The sequence below is a fragment of the Fusarium venenatum genome, assembly GCF_020744135.1.
Source record: "Fusarium venenatum strain MPI-CAGE-CH-0201 chromosome Unknown EDB82scaffold_1, whole genome shotgun sequence".
In the NCBI taxonomy this organism is placed as follows: Eukaryota; Fungi; Ascomycota; class Sordariomycetes; order Hypocreales; family Nectriaceae; genus Fusarium; species Fusarium venenatum.
Window position 1 is genome coordinate 6033839 of NW_027072129.1, and position 16872 is coordinate 6050710.

Genomic DNA, 16872 nt, shown 5'->3' on the forward strand with positions numbered 1-16872 from the left:
GCACATCACTCCTTGGCGTGTAATCGCCGCTTATCAGTAATTAAACTAGTGGAGCCCGAATGTTTCGTACTAAGTTGCTGATCATTAGGGCTGACGTTCCGGTGGAACCCATCGCGAAGACCGAGAGACAGCAAAGGGTGTTAGTTTCGGGTAGTTCAAGGCATAAATTAAACATTGAGCTATCAGAAACTATCGATGCTACATATAAATCTATGAAAAGAGGTAATCGGATAGACATTAACAAACAGATCTCAAGATCAGATGGCTTCATGAGCAACTGTCATGCCTGGCAGTCGTATGCGTTAGGCATGTATGGTGTTCACAGTTAAGGGACGTGCATCTTTCTAAGCTAATTTCTTCTCAAGTCCTTCTACCTATTGACTGGCTAGGAAAGTGGACAATGCTCAACTTGGCGAGCATGGAAGGCGCCTGGTTATGTTCATTCTACCTTGTATCGTGAAACGATCCTGTCAGCTTCCGCGGTCCTTGACTATCAGTAGATGATTTTAACTTCATAAGACAGCTGGATTGAATATATATGGGGACCATCACCAGATGATTGACTATATAAAGACCGGACGGGAAGCTCTCTTCATCTCAAAATCAACCACATTCACTCAACCATCTAATCTCTAACAACCATCTACCAAAACACATTCATTATGCTCGTCCAAAGCCTTCTCGTTTCTTCCTTCCTTTTGGCCTCTGTCCAGGCTGGACCAACCACTCCTGCACAGGGTCTGGCAAAGCGTCAGAGCAGCCTCCCTGTCTGCGACGACACTTCCAGGACCTACGAAGGTCCCTACACCGATGGCGAAGGAACATACGTCACTTCAGACCGAACCACCCATCCTTACAAGTTTCCCAAGGTTCGCAAGTGCTGGTACGACTACTACGTCCTCGAGACCTCAGTCGAGCACACCCCATGGCAGAAGGCATCCGGTGACATCTACTGCACCGGAACACAAACATGCACAGCCACAAAGCTTGTTGGCAAGGAAGTCTGCCAGGAGAGGTCAGAGAGCGTCAGCGTCAATGTTGGCGCCGAACTCGAGGGTATCTCTCTGGGCCTCAGTTTCGAGGTTACAGACTCTGAGTCCAAGTGTGTCCAGGGCCAGGACCTTACTGCTTGCGCCTGGGATGATGGAGCTTGCCACACCGTCTGGACCCAGCAGCAGGTCCTTAAGCAGAAGGGATACCGCCGCCAGCGATGTAACTGGGGTAACGGTGATGAAACTCAGTGCATGGACAACTGGGAACAGACTACTCCCTCCGACTTTGTCGACTACGGCTGCGGTTCCAAGTGTACTGACACTAACACCTGCGGCAACACTGATGGCACGCCCTGTTCTAAGTGAGCTTTAAGCTGTCAGTTCAACAGGGGATGTTTGGGTTGATATTCTTTTCGTATTCTTTTTGACATATTCTTATTCAAGGATTTTACTTTCTCTGGAACTGAAGGCACCGACAGACCAGGTGACTGTGGAGGATTTCTTTATCATGTGTAGGAGGACGGACACTGTACATACTACACTCTACTAGACAATTCTAATTCAATCGTCCTTGTCTGTTCAGAATGTCTCTCACATGATAGCATAATTGCTTATGATACTTGCCTGATACCAATCCATACATGATTAGACATGATATCAATGGAACAAACTAAAAACATCATGGCTCTGTATTCACGGGCAGTGGTCTTGAAATCTGGGTAGTGGATCTCAGGCAAATCACTTCCGTTAATTCACCATGGTTGAACTAGTTTTACAGAGTCCGTAGTCCATATTGTAGGGCATGCTATCATTGCTTTATAAATACAAGTCATATCGTGATCATTATGGGAAACGCCGTCCCCTAATTAATATTATAATACAGTTCCAGTTTACAAGTATCCCTGGTTCAACCACATACCCTCTGGAAATAAGCCTACATCCTGCGCAAATGAGAGGGACTGATCGTTCTGAGCCCAGTTTATTGCGCCTTGCAGACGTTGCAGCAGATCCTCCGTCATACCCGACATTGGGGCATCACTCGTCCTATCAACAGTCTCATCAACCTGCTCATCATCTCCCTGAGAACTGTCAACCTGCGAGTTGTCAGAGGGTGACGTTTCAGTCTCCTCAGTGCTGACTGAGTAAGCCTTCTGCGCCCTTTCTGTGACTTCCTGTACCACCTGGGGTCGTGTGCCAACGTCGATCCCCATTTGAAGGGCGAAGCTGACCGTTGGATCATCCTCCATCCAGCGCGAAAAGCTTCTTGCATAAGTATTGGGCGATAACGGGCGTGGCGATGCTGGACAGGGCAACACTACTGGTCTTGTCATTTGCATCGGTATTGGAATGCTGGGTTGGCCCAGAAGTATGGGCATAAGTGATTGATTCCTACTGACGAAACGTCTCAGGGCAGCGGGAAAGTCACTGTCTTGTACGAGACGATCTTGGCTCAGACACACGTCGATTGTCAAAGCAAGCCGTAGATATTGGGCAGGACTTCGTGCGAGTACATCGCTCTGGTCGTTTGTGATCATCATTTGCGTAGGCTCGTTGACGCCAACGCATTCCATAAAATACCGAATTGTCTTGGAGATAGAATGCACGCCGTCGTATTTAGGATGGAGTTCTCTGAACACTTGAATGAGGACATTCAGTCGTGACTGTTTTGAAGCAACGTCTGGTCGGGACCAGATCTCGGCAGCGGAAGAGGCCGCGGACATTTTGATATCTACCATGTGCATCGCGAGTGGGAGGGCTGTGCATGCTACTGCGCTACTCGGTAGCCAGCGCGTTAGACGGTGTGGATGTAAACGGGCAAAGCATTCGGCTATGGCTTTCGTAGCGCTTCTCAGATCTCTTCTGTTGTTTTTGAGGAATTGGGTTTCTTTCGGTCTCTGTGTGATGAGGCCAAGGACGAGACCGAGGTGAAGTTCATAGTTGCAAAGGGCTACTTGGCTCGCGCTAGAAGATGTTAGCAACTGTGTCCATGTTGAAGTAATAAGCAACTTACTGGAAGTAGATCCAGACCAGGTTCGTAAACAGCACTGCAGAATCTTCATGTGGCCCAGCGTTTTGTGTGAGATCCTTGAGTGCCAAAGGTGGCCTTGTAGCAGTAGCCCAAAACCTCAGCGATCTCTTGTGCTCTTGTACCTTCACATACGCTGATGAATGTGCCTCGGCGTCCAATATCGGTATGCTTTCAGTTGGATAGACCAAACTGAGGATGTCCGTCAACGTAACACACAACTCTGTAAGTCTCTCCAAAGCAAGAATGAGCTTGTGCTTGGTGGCAATATTATAAACGCGTGACGACTCGAGCTCATCTACCAAGTCATCATATCCCAGTGGTGAGCAAGAAGCAAAGTCAAAATGCGAACTTGAGATCTGAATATTCCGTCTCACGCAAATCGGCATGATACGATCGCGGATAATGCAACACCACCAGACACGCTTGAAGACATTTCGTCGCTTCATATCCTGCTGCGAGACTGTTAGTCCCAAGCTGGGCATGTCGTATTGATGAGCCCCACAGGACTTGGCGTGCTGGATTGCTATTCTGAGCCATCTACTGTTTGCCTTTCGAGGACCAGAGCGGAAGGTTGGGCACCAGTATGTTAGGAGGAGTGCGGCTTGTGCGATAGAGACGGGGTCGGGGTCGGTGGAGAAGTCATATAATAGCTGCGACAATTAGACATGACGAGAAAGGCGGTTATGCATGGAGACGTACTTTGGCCTTTGTGTAAAAAGACTCTTTTGCTTGGAGAATGGTTGAGAAGCCAAGAGTTTGAAGACTTTCTTTTGAAACGAACTGTGATTGTTAGACAAGACTCGGAACTTTGTCGCGTTGACGTACAGTGCATGATGCAAACATCATCGATTGCAGCAGAAGCATCGATACAGGTGTACCAGGATTGGCATTATCTGAGGGCGTTGGGTCATAGGCACTCCAGAAGTCGGCTTCGTTTAAAAGAGGTAATAGCGGGTGGATATATAGAAAATAATGTTTCATAAATTGATCGAGGATGGGCTTGGACGGAACGCGTAGACAGCCTTGGGTGTTGAGGTGATTGAAATCGCAATCGCGCATATTTAACGTTCTCAAGAACGGCATCGACGAGTATAAGGCTTTTAATTCGGATCGTACTGGTTCGCATGGTTCTTCGATGGTTACGACTGATGAAGCGGATTGGAAAGACGCTGGCGTTAATTCCTCTATGCGCTCGACCTCGAATACATTTTCTGGCGTCGGGTTGATTGGTGTAGCAATATCTGCCCGGTCGCGATGGTGTGGAGATTTGTATTCGCTTTCTTCGAGGTTTAATAGGGCGGAGGAAGCCTCTTCGATGGGACTTGGCGGGCTGTCGTTGCTGGAAGCTGGTGATTCGGCTGTCGTGACGGCCTCGCAATCGCGTAGGATATCATTTGAGGCGATTGACGAAGGGCCATTTGATTCGGGACTACAATGCGACAAGTCAGTAGATGAAACAACAGAAAGAAGATCAATATACAAAGCATCTGCGCGACGAGCAACGACGCATTCGCAACCATCGAGACGACAGTTGGTGCAAGGTGTCGAGGTGCGGGTGACATCACACCTGACCTTGCGTTTACGGCATTTGAGGCATGCCTTTGTCGCTCTCTTCCTCGAGACCTGCTTCTTGGCAAATCGAATAGAATGTTGCTGGGAGTTATTCATCCTGGCCTAGGATAAGAGAGCGGAGCACATTCGGCGGCAAATGGTAATGCTACCCGAGGTTGAAGGTGAAGAGTAGCAGAGGGAGAGGGGAAAGAGAAGAGATCCGACGCGAAATATCGAGGTTCAAGGCCCTGAACCCCGGATTTACCCCAACTAATGCCCCTGTAAGGAGTAAATTAGCGGCATTCGATTTCCCGTCGGGATCCTCGGATTCCAGGCCCGAGAGGCAGAGAGGGGTTAATTATGTTGTGGCCCCGTGGGGAAATTGCTTGTCGTTCTTGGTATATAATGAAGAGATGGAGAAGTAATCGTTTATCTTCTCTCTCCTTGCTGTTAATTTCTCAGTTTTCGGTCTTGTGGTATCACTCACGTATGTGATGTGATATGCATGGATAAATCAGTGACGAAGCGGCGGTTAAAGTGGCAAAACGGCAATTGCCGACCTCGCAGATCTGCAGAAGATCTTTCGTAAGAACAAGAACGACTGAGCTGCACATCAATCGTCGTAGACGGAATTTGTTGTGCCAATCATTGATCGCGATTGAATGTATGGTAGACTTTCTCCCGTGTTTGGAACATCAGGCACAGAGTTGCTGTGTCTTTTGGTGTCTCTTGGTGTTGAATATTGTCTGGAATTCAACATGTTGTTTGTCTCAAGTCTGTTCTAGACCACCAAAATCCCGTATTTCCCGCTGCTCTGATCTTAATTGTTTTTTATTGTTCACAGCGTTGGTACTGCCTCTTATCTTCACTGTCATGGTGCTGAATTATTTCGCATTCTCATACCCTAGAGCAGAAACTCCCACGCAGCTTAGCGGCGCGTTGTAATTGGATCGCCAGTTTTAACACGGATGACTGTACATAACAGCCGCGCTGCTGGCTATCACCTCTGCTACCTGAAGGGGACTATAATAGCCTGATTGGCTTCACTGGCTGTTTCCGGCCTGCTTTTGACAAGTGTAGGGTTGTTTATTATCTGATAGAACATCTGTGAAGCCTCTGGTGTAATGATAGTTAGCCCATTCTTGGCACGGTTCTTTGCTTCAATTTGCTTGATTGGCCCATGTCTCTCAATAAAGTGGCCCATCCAACCTTGGCTTAGTGGTCGGTCGTCGCCAAGATCTACCAAGAACTTTGTAACGAGCCCTGTAATCTGCCTCATTGTAGGGGCAAGGCCAAACGCGTCTTGCAGCACGTACCAAGACACGATCAGCTTTTCCTCTGCGACAGAGATGCGTTGACTCGCCTCGTGGCCCTCTCTTCGACTTTTACCACCTCTGAGGCGAACCATTAAGGTGGTTTTTGGAACATTGTTGCGACGAGCCGCACACTTGATGCTGAAGCCGAGGAACCTGACTTCGTGGATTGCCAAGATCAGTTGTTGATCGGTATATTTCCGTTTGTCTTTAATATTAACGGGCATGGCGAGAAGTTAGGGGAATAAAAATAAGATGGGCGACTTGGTAGGGATACGCGACAATTGCATAACGCGGCAAAGCACGTGTCTGATCACGTGCTTCATTGAGTGAGCCTTGGACGGTTTAGAATCCATTTTACTATCGACGGACATTGTCTTCGTACATATATCAGGACAATTCACTAATTTATCTTTTGTCAACTCGAATAATATTATACCATAAAGGGGCTAATCACTCTTTGAATATTGTTTGTCGGTCTCCATGGCCTTGAAAGTAGTCAAGGGGCATTGGCCAGTCGTACTCTTTATCTGACTACCGTACACAAGTAATTAGTACTTATTGGTCCAGCGTCGACTCTGAATCCCAAATCCTTTTACCCTCCGAGTCGTAGATCTCAATGTAAGGCTTGGTACTAGAGAACACAAGTCGAACGGGACCGTTTCCGCCCCCTGGCAGCCGTTCTGCAGTCCCATCATGATTCTTCAAGCTTAGACTTCCGTCAAAACATGACTCAGAAACTACGGCCACATTATCTGCCCGAGTGGGACCTTCGTATACCATACAAGTAAGCCAAAGATCGGCCCTTTGGCAAACGAAGTTGATGCCGTTGTCGAAGGTCAGGAAAGGCCGATGGTGAGTTCGAAATTTGAGGTCACCGGAATCGAAGGTACAACCTGAGTTTTCATTCTGTCAAAAACATTTACTAGTATCGGGGTCAGATTAACTTATGTGGTATCTTCAACCCCGATGCCATTAGGGAGATCGGGTTTCTCAACCCTTGCGTTGTGGTCGCGTCCGTGTCCTTGGTACAATCAATTCCTGGAACCAAATGATTGCGCAGTTCAGCAAGCTGATAATACTCCTTGAGAAGGCAACATTGACGTTCTAAACCGACTGTAGCATGAACACAGCTGTCAATCTGGTTGGTGAAAAACACGACACCGGTCTTCTCAACACCATTCCAGTTCGCCCCAAATAATGTGTCGTCGAAGACAATACACTCTTCATGAGTAAAGTCATTCTTGCAGCCTTGACTGATATGCTTCTCTACCGTTCTGAGTTGGTCCTTGGAATTATAGATCGAACCACCATAAACAATAGCGACAAGGGGAAACTTTCTCCCAATACTCTCGCGGGATGTAACAATCGGATGATCCGATGTTTTGCTGATGTGAACTGATTCGCTTGACTTCTTACGGTAATTGGCTGAACAGATGCGCATTGATCCGGCACCATACTGATAGATGAAGGACAGATTCCAGCCAAGGAGAGGCAACTCTTTCTTGTATATATCTTCATTTACCAGCCCCTTGATTGCGTCGATTCTGATTGCCATCTCCTCATCTATGACAAGAGCTTGCAGTGTGGATGTAACGTCGTGGATCCCACATACCGCTGCAAGAATTTTGAGATCATTCCTTGCTTGGTTGTGAGATGCTGGTGAAGCTTTACGGACAGGCAAAAGTGCTTCCCATACTTCGGGTGCAACAAGCGCGTTCATCTTCGTCTCAAAAGAGCGAATCGGAACATCCTATCCGTTTTCCTCCTGGTAGATCTCGTTATGAGTCGCAGAGTCTACATCGCTCGTGACTGTGGCTCGGATATCCTGAAAGCCTGTGGTAGACACATCTGATGAATGACCGCTGGTTGTGCGAAAGGACTCAGCTCCATTGAGGCGCAAGATATCTTTGAACGTGGGCGATGGCAAGAGAGCTTCGCCGATGATGTTCTGAACTAGTTCGTTCTTCGTTGTTTTGGTAAAGCTGTCGACTGTTGGACCTGCAGATGTAATTTAGAAACGTTTTTAGTATGGGACGTTAGGACCCACTGTATTGGTCTTGTTGGAAAGCATATCTCGAACATTTCCGATAAGACTCTTGTACTTCATAAAGTCATCAAAAAGGGTTGCCGTATAGCGCATGACAGGACTGGAGTCTAGGAACTTCATACCTGGAGCCTTGTGTAACCGGATACGCTCGTTCCAGGTTCGGGATGCATTGTGTTTGGTCAGGATCGCCCTTGAAGGATGAGAAAACAACTCCATAGTGCATAGATGCAGAACTTACCAGGTGTATTGTGGATGAACGGCAACTTGGCCTGGGAATTTAGCAGCTACTTCATACACAGCATGGATGTCCTAAGGGCGGCCGATAGCCTGGACTTCCCCTCACCCGCGACAACGGACTGAGATAGAAATCTCTGTGTTTTCAAAAGTGCTGTTGTCGCAAAGGCGCTTGGACGCAGAGCTGAGTGTCTCGCTCAGATCACCAGGGTTGTTATTGGTCTGTGCAATCTCTCCGATACTATCAAAGTCATTCTCTTACATTGTTCTTTGATTTCATATATTCTTACGCCCGTATAACTCTGTCTTTGTCGTTTTTATCTAGACAGCGGATTGAAATAATACTGGTAAAACAGCCACCTTGGATACATCCTGAGATAGTAGTCAGTGTTTACATGGTATTCGTATTGGTGCTTACCAGAGATGTAAGAGTCCCCAAAAGAGTCATGAAATTCGTTTAATCCGGGATCAAATCCATCAACCCCTTGAAAATCATCAGGCTCTGAAGATATGTAAGTTCGAGTCATGAGTCTGACAGAGACAAGAAGATTGACATCCGCCGCCATAAACTTTTCTTCGTCGATGAACGTCCCACCACCTGAATGGTCAAGAGATCCTTCAAGGATAGTGCCGGCTGGCGAAATTTCCAGAGCCGTTGCGATGTCTGAAACTCGCTCGATAACCCTGGAAGAGTACATGAACGAGTATGAAGATTCCTCGATAATGTATTTACCCCCGCTGGAATAGCCGACGTCATGCATACAGAGCTTATGGGTATAGGAGTTAAATCCCATGCCCTTGAAGATTGCTAGTACGACCTCGAAATTCTAAAGTTCCACATATCATGCGCATGGAATCGTTGTAGGGCACGAATGAGTGGGTCATGATCAAGGACGGTTTTGACAACCGTTACGGGGAAAGAAAGAAGAGTTTAAACAGATGTATGACGATACGGCGTGATATTTATGGGATGGAAGGGAAAGAGGAAAGTCCCAAGTCCAATGAGAGGTAGGTTTGCGGCCGGACCTATTCGGAACCGACAGTGGTCGGCCTCTTGCAGGCTGCCCAGTCAGTGACCATCAAGCATGAGATCATCTGAGCAAACACTTTCGTATTCCAGACTGCAAACAGGGCAATTGTGTAACATGTAATAGAATTCAATTCCACATCTGTCTGTTGGCTTTCACCTCTGCAAGCCTTCTGTATTTATGTCCTCTTTGAGTTCAACTGGAAGAGATTCGCTGATACAATGCAGAATATTGACAGACCCTTCGATTAATTCACCGCCGAACGCCATCAAACTCAAACAAAGGAGTCCCAAGAAGTTCCATTCGTACACAAAGAGAAGCCTACAATATCCCTAATTATATCTGGTCAAGCAATATATATACTGACAGATCTTTTTCAATAGCGACAAAAAGAGTACAGACTTGATGCAACATTATTCTTCACTTTGTGAAAGCGTTTCTATGGTCTGTTTTTCCTTTCCAGCTGAACTGTCTACAACCGAAACAAAGCCTTTGTAGTTAGCTAGGCGGTGTCCTTTGATACGTAAGACATATCATAAGTGCTAGAAAGGCTCGTTCAGGTGCCTTGCATACCCCCAAGTTATCGTAAATGACCCGACAAAGTCCTTTATCAGAATGTGATCTGTGAGCTGCTAGAGCTGTATCCCCACCAATGGTAAAGAACGAACTGCTAAAGGATGATTTGAAACAACAAGAATGGATATAGATATCCATTGTGAGATTTTCTGTCCTATTTAAGGACCATTTCCGATCTGAATTTCCCAACGAACTTGATTTCACAAGTCTTCACCCAAAGTACTACACTTGATCCCAGAACGACAACACTCATCTCACTCGATATCGCAAATCACGGGTAGCAGAACCTTCTCTCACCATATCTTCTGCGGCAGGTATTCAGATCCCTTCTGTACGGTATCACCTAATACCAGTAAACACTCAACCAACACACTGCATTGGAGTCTTCGGCTTTAATCATCCATCACCATGTCAGCCCAACGCCTTGATGCACTGGACAGGTTTTGCTTGAAGAAAGCTAATATAGAAATTGCCAAACTAGAAGAAGACGTGGGCTTTCTGAAAAGACGAGCGGCGACCCTCGGGTGCTACCATAAGCGTTTCCCTGAATGGCCCGAGACCCCGAGCCAATTTGAGCACATCCAAGCGTTCATCGACTTGCTTAATGAACTTGGGAAAAAGGGTGGAAACTCGTTTCAAATCGCGGAGCTAAAGTGTGATCTTCACGCCCAATTGCGCAAGCATGGTTGTGGCGAGTCAGAAGTCCAGCACCGCTGGTATCTAGCCATTATGATCCAACGTGCGGTTGATGCTACGATATCTGGTCTTCACGGTCAAATTGTTGAGTTCGAGGATGACAGGAAAAGGATTGAGAAGGAGCTAAGCAATCCCGGCAACAGCAACACTATGCCGACGGTTGTTAAAGAGTAGCTGAGAAACTTGTAGATTGAGGTTGTAGTAGCGTTGATGTTTATAGCAGAAATGAAGAATGATACCTTTTGAAAAAGGTGAGTTCTGGTTTTTTCGCGGGCGATCGATCTTGTCTTTTATGGTCTGAAACTCCAGTTCTATGCTTATGTGATCTTAGTGAAAATGCGGCAAGAAATTGACTGTTGGAACACTCGCCACGAGTATTCTTGAAAGAGAAAAAAAACATATGTTCCAGAGTATGAACTAAAACAATCTCCCTAACTCTCTCTACATACTAGAAAAATTGGCCTCCCATACGTATCATTCCGACAACAACCTTCAATCTAATTATCGTCCACCCCAGCCTAGATGCTCCTGGTGACAAGCATCCCATCCTTCAAAGTAGGGATATCTTTCTTCACCACCGGCCTGCACTCCAGCTCCTGCAGATCGCGCAAGATACTCCAAAACCATATTTCCCCACAGCCAACTTAGTGCTCCTGTAGCAGGATGCGTACGATCTGCGTAGTGTTTTCCGAGTAGTTGAATCATACGCGCCCATTCAAATATCTCGTGTCCATACTTCTCCGCCATGGCTCTTCCGACACGATCCATCTCAGGCATCATGGCGTCCGACATTCCTGTGTGTTGGTGATAAGTCAAAGTTCTGAACATCATGGGAGTCTCTGGAAACTCCTTGACGAGTAGTTCTACATAAACTCTGAGACGAGCTGTGTAAAACTGCAATTCTTCCCACACCAGCTGTCGGCTCCATTGACCCACATTTTGTTTGGGATCGTGATGTTTTTGGCCACCTACCTGGAATCCACGCTGGTCCCATAGGCCATTCTGCCATAGAAGCAGGTCGGGCCGGCCATTCGGTCCATGAATATCTTCCTTGTGTGGCGTCCAGAGCTTTTTCCAACGTTCCTCAAAGGGAATGATTCTCATTTCCTTGTACCAAAACCATTTGGGCCTATAGGTAAAGCCACCAGCAGAGTGGAAAACCACAAATGTAAGGTTGAAAGATGGTATCTCGCAGATACCCTTGGGAAACTTCTCGATAGGATGTATCTTGGGGAAATACATCTCGCTTCCGAACTCCATACAGGTATACTTGGCTTCATATCTATCAACAGAGTCGCCAAATTCCACGACTCGGCGTCCCCAAAGCCATCCAAGACCACCGTGATCTTTCATGGAAACAAAGTCTTCGACGGTTGCATGCTTATTATTCACGGCTTTGACTCGACGCCGGTGCTCAGCAGTAGCTATTTGCATCCATTGCTTTGGCATCCCTGGTCCGTTAAGCAACTCTTTCGGGACTTGAGTATCGTTGAAGATAAGCTCTTCCTGCTGAGGGGGGTATGCTGCAGATGCTGGGTCGATGTCCAGAAACTTGTCGGTAAAAGGCATCCACTGAGTCTCTCTATAGTGCTTCTTGTCTGGTGGGATGACGAGGAAGCCAGGTCGCCGATAGGGGTCTTGACAATTTCGAGATTTTCCGTTTTCCGTTTCGTTCTTTGCCCTATTTCAATAATGGTTTAGCGTTTGCCCAGTGAATAGTCTTCCTTTATGCTTACACTCGGCAGAACTCATTGGCTTTGGACTCCGCATAATCCAGAGGTGACCTCAAAAAGTCGGTATAAAAACCAGACAGAAGGAACAGGATGAGGACAGTACCAGTAGTCACCACCCATAATCGGGATGCCAACCTGGACTCATGCGCTGGTTGTGGAAGAACTGCCATTTTGGTGGAGTTGTGACAGGAAAGACCAAGACCTGTATGTAGCCGAGAATTGCGAGACTTAATAAATCCAACTTGAAAATTAGGGATGAAATCCTCCCTTGTGGCGGTAAATATTGGAATGAGGTTAGGCAGGGGTTGGTCAATTGTGTTCAGCCACGCATCATCCCTTGCATGAGTAATGCGATAACAAGGGCAGACAAGCTTTAATATTGGGTATGAAAGGATACTTTGCATTTAATTTGACAGTCGGCTGAAATTCAATCATGGGGTATGTGCCGCCAACCAACAGGTAAATGTTCCTTCGAGATATATTATCTCTAGTCACTGTAAACAGATTGTGCCAAGATTTGAACTCGAGCCAAGAGTTAAGGAGTCGATGTTTTACTCGCTGTTATTCTATCGGAATCCCATGAACTCCTGAACACAGGGTATCAAATCAGCGTACACCTGGTCACCTGACACCGATATTATACTGTTAATGTTTGTCTCTTGACAATCAAGTCCAATACATTATTTAACCGGTCTCTGGATCACCCCCTTGACGTTTACCCAAGTTTCTTATAATAGAACAATTTGCAATAGCGATACCCATTTTTACGATTTGGTGCAGCATTTAAATATATATCTAACATTGTCGCCTTTATTCATTTCAAGTGGTCGACGTCTTTACTGATACACATAGATGACAACCTGCATGACAACTGCGTACAACTTCTTCGTGGCAATGATGGTATAAAATCACCGGGCTTACTCTGTAGTGTTGGTTGTATTGACCGATGGGGTAATCGTCAAACTCGGGGAACACAATATCTAGATGCATTCCACTTTGACCAGAAGCAGTAATATCTCTATATAAATTAGATTATTATTTACAAGCGACCGGCATTTCATGATCACAAGTGTCCAGAGTAAGGTTTGTGATAGGTGCGCATCCTTGCATTTAAGCCGACCATGCAGAGAACCCAGTCAATACCGATGATGCCGGTGGGGGATCTACGTCCGGTGGGGAAGGTCCCTTTGAGATCAGGTGAGATGAAAGGAAATAGAAGCATTAGTATCGAGTATTCGAAATTCTATTAAAGGCGTCCTCCGCTCTCTTGTAGTGCAATAGGTTGAGTGTCGAGCAAGTTAAAGCTTATCCAACCAAAAACATTGCCTCAACCATCCTGTTTATATCTAAACATGTACCCTAAAAATCTTACAGCCGTCGTGTCATTGTCTTTAATCTCCCATGTTGCCTCACAAGTGCAAGGCACAGCAACTGTCGACCTGTCCAGGGAAGTTGGAAAGGCCCAGGCTCTTGGTTCAGGGTTTATCTACGGCTGGCCTGATAATGGGACCAACGTAGATAACTCGATTCCAGATTATCTAGCAACTGACATAAAGTTCAACGCAAACCGTGGCGGTGGTGCGCAGATCCCCTCTCGTGGTTGGGCCACCGAAGGCTACAAAGGCTATCTCGGTCGTTTCAACTCAACCCTATCCAATTATCTCACCACACGCAAGTATGGCGCTGATTTCATCTTGCTACCTCATGACCTTTGGGGCGCGGATGGCGGACAGGACTCAGAGTCTCCTTTGCCAGGAGACAATGGCAACTTCACTGAGATGGAGTTGTTTTGGAACCAGCTCATATCCGACTTGAAGACCCACAACATGCTTGAGGGACTTGTCATTGATGTGTGGAATGAGCCTGACATTGACATTTTTTGGGCTCGCTCGTGGCCCCAGTTTCTTGACTACTACAATCGGGCTACTAAACTTATCAGGCAAGTTATTACGATGTTTCATTGTTTAATCCTCCTCTGCGATAATGGCAGGCTGGTTACCCCAAGCACCGTGAACTGAGACTAACTGGCTGAAAACTGTAGAGAAGAGCTTCCTGGCGCAGTTCTCAGTGGTCCAGCCATGGCAGATTCTCCAAACCTGACCAACGACAAATGGCAGACCTGGCTCGAGTCTGTAGCAGGTAACGAGACGATACCTGATCGTTTTTCGTGGCATCAGATTGGGACTTGGTCGCGTGAGCCCGACACAACCATGCCTGACTTTACTACCTTGCGAGAAAGATACGGAGTGCCTGAAAAGCCAATCGACGCCAATGAGTATGCAGCTCTCGACGAACAGAACCCGGCCAACTCTGTCTATTATCTCGCCCAGTTAGAGCGCCACAACATCAGAGGTCTCCGCGCAAACTGGGCTAGCGGATCTGAACTACACAACTGGATGGGCAATCTAGTCTACAGCACCACTGGCACTTCAGATGGCACCTACTACCCCAATGGCGAATGGCAGGTTTACAAGTACTACGCTTCCATGATAGGCGAAAAGGTCTTGACGGAAGCTGCCTTGGATTTGAAATTTGACGTTTTTGCTACCAAGGATGCACAGACTATCAAGATACTAGCCGGCACCAGAACCATTCAGGCACCATACAACATCACTGTCGATGGATTGAGCGTAGTAGGGCTTCCCAAAGAGGGAGAAGTCAAAGTACAGATTTATCGATTTGACTGGGCTGGGCCGAAAGGAAAGGTTGACGGCCCTGTTGATGTTGGAGAACAGGTTTACTCATATTCGTCTGACATGGTAAGAAGTTCCTTGTTATTAAAGCGTTCGCACTCGGAAAGCAAATGATTGAAGCCAAGTTTATAAATCGATCGAACTAACTGTTTTCTTCTAGTTGACGATTGTGGCTGATCCGCCTACGAATTCTACAGCCTTTGCCTACGAGTTTTCGATTTGATGGTGTGGCAGACTAATCCAGTCTGAGTAGCGTGGTGATGTCACGAAGGACGGACATACTTAACGGCTGGGCCGATCACTCGCTTCTGCACAGCCCAGCCCAGCTCAGCCTTTTTTTATCTCGTGTTAGTGGATGTTGCCGCTGGCCAGCCACTAAAAATAAACTTACCATGGACCCAAACTAGCCTAGCAACATGCCCATTCCCCAAGTAAACAACGTTACAATAAGTTTATTTACCTACTCGCATTTATTCTTAGTACAAAAACAAAAATGGCGGGACTGGGGGGTACGAAGAAATGCGGTCACGAGCGCACGGAATGCGATTGACGTCCTTTTGTCTAATTACTACAATGTTTCCTCACTATTTCTTGCTTGTGCTCCCTGGAATGATTCAACTTGTCTTATTGTAATCTCATCCGCATTTCCCACACTCGTTTCATCTGCAAGTTTTCTTCAACGGCTCTTGCTCTTTTATTTATTTTTCTACATCATGCTTCATCACTCATGACATTTGTGACTATGGTTAAGCCATTCAATGGATTCGACTTTTGGGAGCAGCGGATTAGAGCTCAGCAGGGTCACATTTCTGAAGTCGAGTCTGGACCCGAATCTGAACTTGAGTCCGATATCGAAAGCGAACCCTGCTCCCCTGTCGAAACTCCCGATATCCACATCGAAGCACTATCACCAGCAAAATCACTACAAACATGGTCACAACCAACCAAGCCAGATGGAATTGTTCGATCTCGTCCCATTCTAATCCAAACTGTTGGAGTTCACGACGTCCGCAATTCCATGTCCTTCTCGCCCTCGCTGGACCACCATAGCCATTCCGTATCCGTCTCGCACCCCAACAGCTACGAAGAAAAGGGAGAATTCCTCACAGTCATCAAGACAAACGATTCATTCTCCAGCAGAAGATCTTCATTTAATGCAAGCCCGATGGAGAAGAGGAGGTCTGAAGTCGGCCCTTCCAATAACACCACCAAATTACGTCGATCGCCCCTCAAACTCCAAACTACCAACCTCTCTCGAGTATCACGTTACCAACAAAGGCATTCGGCCTTACCCAGCCTCCCCACTTCCACAATCACCCCCTCCGAACACAGGCATACATTCAATGCCTCAGCAGACTGCACCCCATGTGTAGCCAATAAGACCGACAAGGCGTTTGAAGCGCTTGCTAATGCACTTCAACCAAAACAAATACCAATAATAGAGCCCGTCACAATTCTTCGACCAAGCAAGGACAGTCCTTTACCTATTATTCGATCGCCAACACCGATTCGTCCTAAGATTATATCACAGCATCTTGAAAAAGCGCAGCTATGGGCAGAGAGCCAAGAGGATTTCGACAGCTCGACCGCAAGCTCTCTATCTAGCCCCATGAGTCCAATGATGTCGTTTGACCTTCCCCTTGATAACAAGAATGGGCCCGTCAAGACGGAGATTGTACCAATGGGCTGCAATCTGGATCACGATTTGGATGACTTTCTCAAATGGGAGGCTAAGCATGTTTGCGCATATGGATATGGCACCAATGGATGGGCCTTTTCTCCATAAATGTACTAATAATGAACGAACACACACAAACAAGATTGGGATATATCATACTACTGGATATTCTAGAATGATAATGTTTTATAATAATACCAACTAAATCGGAAATAAATCTTAAGTATACTCAAATCTATTTCTATTCCCAGAGCTGAGTTCCTGCCGCTTTAGGCTGAGCTACCGTTGAGCGAGGCTAA

At 46.5% G+C, this 16872-nt stretch overlaps 7 protein-coding genes across 7 annotated transcripts; 3 read left to right on the plus strand and 4 right to left on the minus strand.

Moving 5' to 3' along the window:
* The first annotated feature begins 646 nt into the window (after positions 1–646).
* EDB82DRAFT_487829 (uncharacterized protein) lies at positions 647–1544 on the plus strand. The gene has a single exon (XM_025730158.2). The coding sequence runs from the start codon at positions 663–665 to the stop codon at positions 1356–1358; it is 696 nt and encodes a 231-aa protein (XP_025589310.1). The 5' UTR covers positions 647–662; the 3' UTR covers positions 1359–1544.
* Positions 1545–1770: 226 nt separating this feature from the next.
* On the minus strand, positions 1771–4979 carry EDB82DRAFT_487831 (fungal-specific transcription factor domain-containing protein). The gene is made up of 5 exons (XM_025730157.2): positions 4502–4979; positions 3847–4450; positions 3721–3801; positions 3004–3671; positions 1771–2954 (listed from the first exon to the last, which is right to left on the minus strand). Exons 1-5 carry the CDS (start codon positions 4687–4689, stop codon positions 1883–1885), a joined length of 2613 nt encoding a protein of 870 aa, XP_025589309.1. The 5' UTR covers positions 4690–4979; the 3' UTR covers positions 1771–1882.
* Positions 4980–6307: 1328 nt separating this feature from the next.
* Positions 6308–7724, minus strand: EDB82DRAFT_59456 (uncharacterized protein). Its single transcript, XM_065610005.1, has 2 exons — positions 6837–7724; positions 6308–6785 (listed from the first exon to the last, which is right to left on the minus strand). The coding sequence occupies exons 1-2, from the start codon at positions 7606–7608 to the stop codon at positions 6760–6762; spliced, it is 798 nt and encodes a 265-aa protein (XP_065465658.1). The 5' UTR covers positions 7609–7724; the 3' UTR covers positions 6308–6759.
* EDB82DRAFT_533058 (uncharacterized protein) lies at positions 7344–8930 on the minus strand (the record flags this gene model as incomplete). The annotated part of the gene is made up of 6 exons (XM_025730152.2): positions 7344–7886; positions 7932–8125; positions 8174–8244; positions 8293–8410; positions 8460–8541; positions 8588–8930. The coding sequence occupies 6 exons, from the start codon at positions 8928–8930 to the stop codon at positions 7639–7641; spliced, it is 1056 nt and encodes a 351-aa protein (XP_025589306.1). The 3' UTR covers positions 7344–7638.
* A 2040-nt stretch (positions 8931–10970) lies between these two features.
* Positions 10971–12372, minus strand: EDB82DRAFT_551204 (uncharacterized protein; the record flags this gene model as incomplete). The annotated part of the gene is made up of 2 exons (XM_025730150.1): positions 10971–12150; positions 12206–12372. 2 exons carry the CDS (start codon positions 12370–12372, stop codon positions 10971–10973), a joined length of 1347 nt encoding a protein of 448 aa, XP_025589304.1.
* Positions 12373–13431: 1059 nt separating this feature from the next.
* On the plus strand, positions 13432–15316 carry EDB82DRAFT_59464 (glycoside hydrolase superfamily). Its single transcript, XM_065610006.1, has 2 exons — positions 13432–14141; positions 14244–15316. The coding sequence occupies exons 1-2, from the start codon at positions 13555–13557 to the stop codon at positions 15007–15009; spliced, it is 1353 nt and encodes a 450-aa protein (XP_065465659.1). The 5' UTR covers positions 13432–13554; the 3' UTR covers positions 15010–15316.
* Positions 15317–15622: 306 nt separating this feature from the next.
* On the plus strand, positions 15623–16681 carry EDB82DRAFT_520785 (uncharacterized protein; the record flags this gene model as incomplete). Its single annotated transcript, XM_025730148.2, has 1 exon — positions 15623–16681. One exon carries the CDS (start codon positions 15623–15625, stop codon positions 16679–16681), a length of 1059 nt encoding a protein of 352 aa, XP_025589302.1.
* Between the last annotated feature and the right edge of the window lie 191 nt (positions 16682–16872).